Raw genomic sequence first — 7,264 nt, 5'->3', positions numbered from 1 at the left:
ATTTTTTAGTGCTATAAGTCTCGATCCCTGCTTATTATACAATAAAAATGTTACTATAGGTATATATATATATATATATATATATATATATAATTAAATTGTCAATTTTAAGAACGTGCGACACTGACACATATATACATGTTAAAAAGTAAAAATAAGACTACATATAGTTAATTATACTACATACATTGAGTAAAAAAAATTGTAGTTGGCAATTTTCATTATATTCATCCCCTCTCTCCCCTTCATTTTCATCTTTGGGACGGCCCTGATTGCTTCATCTCACCATTCAGACCCCGAATTCCAGGAAGTCAAACACAGGAAGAGCCGTAAGTCTACATCTGATACTTCAAATTCACATAATAATCATATCTCTCCAAACTTACAACATATCATAACAAACCATCCTGTTCTTAATACGGACAATATCAAATTCACGTACGATAACACCATGATTACGTACGTTGCTCCCGACATTAATAGTCCTATTGATAACAACGCAATTAGACAGAAACGATAATCTCACCCTAACTCTCATTGTAAAAATTAAATTTCTTTCAACCAAAATTCCAAAATCATTATCAATCTTCAATGTCCTTTTTGATGTTTCTCCAAGTGTACCCTCGCCTCTCCAATGTAACAAATGTCTTCGATTTGGACACACTTTCAAATTATGCTGCAGCAGTCCGAGATGTAGTCATTGTGGTGAGAGCAAGCACTCTATTGACCAAAGTCTTACTGTACAAGTAACCGAACCCCGCTGTCTTTTCTGCAACCTCCCTTACCTCGCCACTGATCGCAAATGTCAAGAATGGGATTTTTAACGTGATATTAAGAAAATGATGGCCACCGAAAATATTTCATTCCGCGATGCCTTCAACTTCAAAAAATAAAATCAGGTTACATCAGCTTACAGCTATTCTAATATTGTTAATAAACAGCTTATGGTTACTCAAAAAAAAAAAAAAAACACAATCCACCTCCCTTTTATTCAAACTAACAATACCCACCAAGTGCGTCCGAAATCAACCACATTCATTACCATTCAAAAGGTAAAGGAAAGCACTTCTCTCCCCCTCGGGATGGTGAACACTTCAATCTTCCCATCCAAAAAGATTTTTTCTTTTCCCAATGGCTCTTTTTTTGAACTATGTTGAGAATAACCGCTCGATAAAAGAACCTCTAACCAAAATTCTGATTACACATGGGTAAATACCCTTGCTACCAACTTAACACAATCTTTAATTGCCCGTGTCACTTTACAAATTTCTAGCTCTATCTACAATCTAATCGAATTTTCTCTTCTAGCCCTCTTAGCAATACCCAATGTCTCTACCCTATCTCTTCTTTAACCAATCTCTGCGTAAAAACCATATTATATAATTCTTTCTATAACATATGACTTTCAATTTTAAATCAAAATTCATATGGATTTACTTAACATTCTACAATGGAATGTCCGTAGTCTTCCAGCTCGTTCCCCCTCCATTCAACACCTCCTTTCCTCTAAATGTTCCATAGCTCTTTTATCCGAAACCTGGCTTCTACCCTCCAGGAAATTTAATATACCACTCTTCAATTTATTTAGGTCCGGCTGGCTCAATGGCTATGACTGTTCCGCGATAGCTTCATACACTTCCTTAAACGCTCGTGTAATAAATTTGAATCCTACTCTCAAACAATCTTTTTGCGACCACAAAATTGATTTAATTGGTATCGAAGTGTCAAACTTCATAAATCTCCCAACAATTTCCTTCTGATCATGTTACCTACCTAATGATTCAAAAATCTCTTTAGCGCTGTGAAAATCTTTCTTCCAACAAGCTAGCAGTAACTGTTTCATTGTAGGCGTCTTTAATGCCCACCACCCTACGTGGGGCTCTTTCTTTGCATCCAGACGCGGTAATATGATATACAATACCATCAACTCCTTAGGCCTTTGTGTACTAAATACTGGTACCGCCACTCATCTAGGTAGGCCTGACAACCCCAATCCCACCATTGATATTTCTTTTGTTCTCCCAACCTATTGTGGTCCTCGACATGGTCGAACATGACCAATCCACATAATAGCGACCACTTTCCTATTTTAATTTCACTATCAGCAAATAATCATACTAGTACAAATATCCCCAGAAACCCTTCTCCTAATGTTAGCTCTACGCTAATGCCAATTTTGGAATTTAACCTAAATAAAGCGGATTGGAATTTATCCTCCGATTTTATAAACTGTAACATTACGTCAATAGATAACATATCTTTTCTGGTTGAAGCTTATAACTAGCTTACCCAAATTATCTTGGACTCCACCAAACTATCCATTCCAATCAAACACAAAAACAGCAAATTATATCCTCCCTCACTTCCTTGGTGGGACTCCATTTGTACCGAAGCTGTTAAAAGTCGGAAAAAGTTATTCCAAACATATCGCCGCTCAGGTTCCATTCATGATTTTTATAGATACAATAACGCTTGTTCATTTACGACTCGTCTACTCAAATTCAAAAAATCATACGCCTGTAAAAAATTCTGTAATGGCCTCAACCCTTCCTCTTCCATCACTCCACTTTGGCAATCCGCCAAACATTTTCATAATTCCATTCTTCCTCCTACTCGCCCTCATAACGATGAGTGGTTTAACGATTTTTGCCTAAAAGTCGCACCCTGTTATGTTCCTTCGGAAGCAGAAACTAACCCCAACCCCTCAACCACATACTCACAATTATCTCCTGCCCACTGTTTAAGTCTACCTTTATTTATCAGTCCTTCAATAATAAAGAATATCTTATTGCCACCTTTATAGATATTCGGGGGACCTTTGACTCCGTGAACACCCCGCTTTTAATCTCATCTAAATGCATTTAATCTTCCACCATCTTGCACACATTTTATTTCTCGACTCCTCTCTCATAGAATTCTACATTTTATCTCCCCCTTTGGCTCTACCTATATACGCTCCACAATAACCGGTTTGTCTCAAGGCAGTTGCTTGAGCCCAATTCTTTTCAACATTTACATGTGTTCTATAGACAAACGTTTGAACTCTTTTAATTCCAGATGCCTTGTTTACGCAGATGATATTGTTATTTATTCTCACAAAAAGCAAATCGACTCTGCAATTACCACTCAAAATGATGCGCTGTGTTCATTACATAATATTCTATCATATTTTTCATTAGTTCCTGAAAAATGTAAATCCTTAATATTTACCAGGTGACACTATCCTCAGTGTATTTCTACAACAATCAATGATTATTCAATTCCTTACAATTCTAACTACAAATATTTAGGTCTAAGCATGGATCATAAACTTCGATGGTCTTCTCACTTTTATAACCTAATTATTTTCGCCACCTACTGGTCTAACTTTCTTAGATCCATTTCCAATTCATGGTGGGAATCTCATCCTTCTACTTTTTTACTTATTTATAAATCTGTCGTACGCGCCAAATTTGATTATTGTTGTTTCTTCTCGGGCTCTTCTTTTCTCTCAGACCTTAATAAAATCAATAAACTACAAAATTCTTGTCTAAGGTCTATAATTGGAGACATGAGATCCACCTCATCTACTGCCATTGAGGTTGAAACGTCATGTCAATCACTTCACATAAGAGTTAAATGGCTCGCCAGTAAATTCTTACTAAAACATTTATCAAAAAAAGACTTCTACATTTTTAACTCCTTTCTTGAGGTTCTTGGTTATGGTTATTCTTGGCATTATGCTCAAAAGTCTCTTCCAGTCATCGCTTTAACAGCACATTATCTTACAGTTATACGTAATTACATTATCCAAACTAACAAGCTTCCATTATACCTTACCAATTTTCAATCTTTACTGCTTGCTTGCCCCTATCACTCACACCAATAAAAATTTCTTACAATTTTCACGAACCTCTTTAAATTCCTTACCTTCCAACCTTGAATAACATCTTTATTGACTATCTGTAGTAATTTTCTGCTTTTCATTCTTATCTTTACTGATGGCTCCGTGTCTACCCTGTCAGCTGGCTACTCCTTTTACATCCCTAATTTTCACATTTCTTTCTCCAATAACCTCCCACCCACAGCATCTTCATTCACTGCAGAATCTTTTGCTATAATTGAAGCACTCAATATGATCTCAACCTTACCAACGAATAAATTCCTCATAGTCACTGATTCACTTTCCTGTCTTTAAGCTCTCTCTTCTACTGCTTTCAAATCCCAAATTTCTCCCCTCATAATCATTATCAGACACAGTTTATATTGTTTAACTGAATCTGGCATTGATATTCAGTTCCTATGGGTACCAGGTCACACTGGTATCGCCGGTAACGAATTCGCTGACAAATTAGCCAAGTCCTTGGCATCTCTCAGATGCCACCCAAGCGCACAAATTCCATGGTCAGATTTTACCCCCATGCTTAGTTCTTGTACATCCAACTTTTGACTTAAACACTGAGGATCACTCTCACCCCACTTCGCCACTTGATATAGAAATATACCTCTATCCATCTTACCACTACCCTGGTTTCACAACCTTAATCTCTCCAGGAAAAAGGGGCGGGTTTTATCACTAACCAAGGGAGGGACTAATGAATTTAATTAGTTGGTTTTTTAAATCTATATAAAATTTTAAATTACAGAATATGTTTTTGAGTCCATCATTAGTAAGTCATATTTTTCACAATAATGACAAAGTTTAAATAGTTATATTATTGGTATCAATTTTAATCTAAAACCATTTTAAAATATAGGTAAATACACATAATTAATAACAAAAGTGAGCTATTTATTTATAAAAAAAATATATAATATAGGTACCATATTCATCAATGACCATTGACGATATTTTATTATAATTATTAATATATAATGATACTTTGCTTTGTAAAATAGATAGCTTAGTCCCAAGGGGGGGGGGCTAATGCCCCCTTAGCCACCCCCTTAAACCCGCCCGTGCCAGGAAAAGTATATCCTCATTCTCCCGTCTTCGTTTTGGTTACACACTACTTTCTTCCCATTCTTTCAAACTAGCTCTGAATCTTTTCTCTGCACACTCCACAATGAATCTATGGTTTATGATATTAGACACCTAATTTTCTCATGCCCCAGTCTATCAACTCAATGAGTCCAACTTATTTCCCGTTTAAACCTTTCCAACATTCCTTTCGTTACCAAAAATATCTTTTCGGTCCAATAAAAAGTTATTATATTGTTCATTTTATACTTTTTCAACCGTACAGGTCTTTTAATCTAATCAAATATTTTATTGTCTTTTTTATTTATAAATAACTTAATTACTATCCTGTATTTCATGTCACTTAACTGTTGAAACTAATTGTAACACAAAGTTTAAATGAAAAAAAAAAATTACTTTTTTTTTTTTTACCTGTAAAATTACGTCTGAAGAACAATTCCGGCACGCTCTTGCTGAACGATGCCACTGAGCGCGTATCCAGAATCTATTTACGGTCGGAGCACTTTATAGAAGAAATTATATAACATAGCTGGTCATAAGCCTACGTAGGGATATAACTCGTTATGCAATTCGGGTAATTCCAGTGTTTTTTCTTCATAATTGAGAAATATAATAATATTTAAATTGTATTAATTAAGATATTAAGATATATTATATTATATTATGATATTATTTAGATATGCCCACGGAGTCCCTAGACTTCTCTCACGGAGCCTTAGGGCTCCGTTGAGCACAGTTTGAGAACCCGTACATTAATCAATTGTAACCAAATTATTTTGAATTTCGATTATACAGGCCGCAAAAGAAACGTTGATGTACGATAATGTGTACAAAACAAAATCAATCAACTATCGTTTAATCTCTATTAATAATTATTATTACAAAATGGTTTTATTTTCTAGCTTTCTACATATTTTTCAAATATCATCATTGGATTCTAATTATTGGCTGCAGCCATGGGCTCGTGTATTTGACATATGCAACACTCGATTATTGCGGCACTGCTCCATCCATTCTAAGAATAATGTGATAATATTGTACTAAGACTGTCAAAATTTATTTTTTATCTATAATTTAGTTCTTCTAAGTATATCTACTTAATTTTTAATATTTTTTTTCCAACGAGGGGTAGAGGCGGAAAGAGCAATAACGTGCGTCGACTGTGATGGTTGGGTGGTAGGTTAGAGATAAGATGAAAAAGCTACTCCACATATCGTGGATATTATAATTTTAAATAATCTATTAAACTAGTATAGTATAAGTGCGTAAATTGAACAAGTCGAGTAACACATTGATTTTCAAACAAGAAAATTCGCAAAATTAATATTGTCTTGTGAACGACGTTAAGATGGGATTTACCTTATTTAATGTCGGTTTTTCGAATTATTTCTTAATGGGTCTATGTACTACAATCATGATTATTAAATATCGTGGTGTACGTGCAAAATTCGATTAAGCGAATTGACGGCGCTGTGGTAGGTAGTGATTTGTTTTTATTACCCTTCTTCAAACGATTAGAATTGGTAAAAATCACCTTTTTTTTTTTAAATTTACTTACTATCAAGTATCAACTTATTTTAACTGTGTACTTGTATGTTTAGATTGGAAGACATGGACTCTGTGGATGCGTTTTTTCACGCCATGGCTCAAACGGTAAAAAACCTGAAACCCATCACAGTAGCCAAAATAAAAAGGGCAGTATCAATAATTGTGTCAAATGCCGAAATTGAAGAGATGGAAACCTCAGTCGCTTGTGGAAGGTTTCCAATGACCGTTCCTATTATAACTGAACCTAAATAAGATAATTTTAAGAGTGGTATGTTTGTATAAACAGTAAATTAAGTTTTATAAGCTATTCTATAGGGTTTGAATTATTGAAATTATTTAATGTTAAAAATAATAAATTATTTATTATCCAGTGTAAAATATAAAAATGACTACCAGTGTAAAATCAAAAGATTCTACTTTTTAAATATTATTATTTTGTACTGTTGAATTCAAGTTGATTAATCTAATTAATAATTAATTTTTTTCGACAGAAAATTTATAAGCAACAAAAATAATACATAATTTGACTATTAACATTGATTATATATTACTAGTAATATATAAACAATGCTATTAATTATGAATTTTTTTCTCATATAACAGCCATGTACAGTTATTGAATATTATTTAAAAATAAAAATAAAGTTTAATTTAAGTTTTTTCTAAATTTTATTATATACTAATTATTGTAAAAAAAACAACCTTCAAAAAAATTAATATTGGTACAAATAAAACCTTTCATGTATATAGATACGG

General features: G+C 33.8%; 1 protein-coding gene across 1 annotated transcript in view; it reads left to right on the top strand.

Moving 5' to 3' along the window:
- LOC112680333 (transcription factor Adf-1-like) overlaps positions 1-6,886 on the top strand; it is a 25,184-nt gene extending 18,298 nt beyond the window's left edge. Inside the window, exon 3 of the mRNA XM_025550389.1 lies at positions 6,562-6,886. Within this exon, the coding sequence (XP_025406174.1) occupies positions 6,562-6,760 (199 nt within the window). The 3' untranslated portion in view covers positions 6,761-6,886. The remainder of the gene's footprint in view (positions 1-6,561) is intronic.
- Positions 6,887-7,264: the final 378 nt, after the last annotated feature.

This window comes from Sipha flava, unplaced genomic scaffold (assembly GCF_003268045.1).
Source record: "Sipha flava isolate LNK unplaced genomic scaffold, YSA_version1 176_pilon_pilon, whole genome shotgun sequence".
In the NCBI taxonomy this organism is placed as follows: domain Eukaryota; kingdom Metazoa; phylum Arthropoda; class Insecta; order Hemiptera; family Aphididae; genus Sipha; species Sipha flava.
Note: the sequence above shows the minus strand (reverse complement) of the source record. Positions and strands in the feature narration are given on the sequence as shown.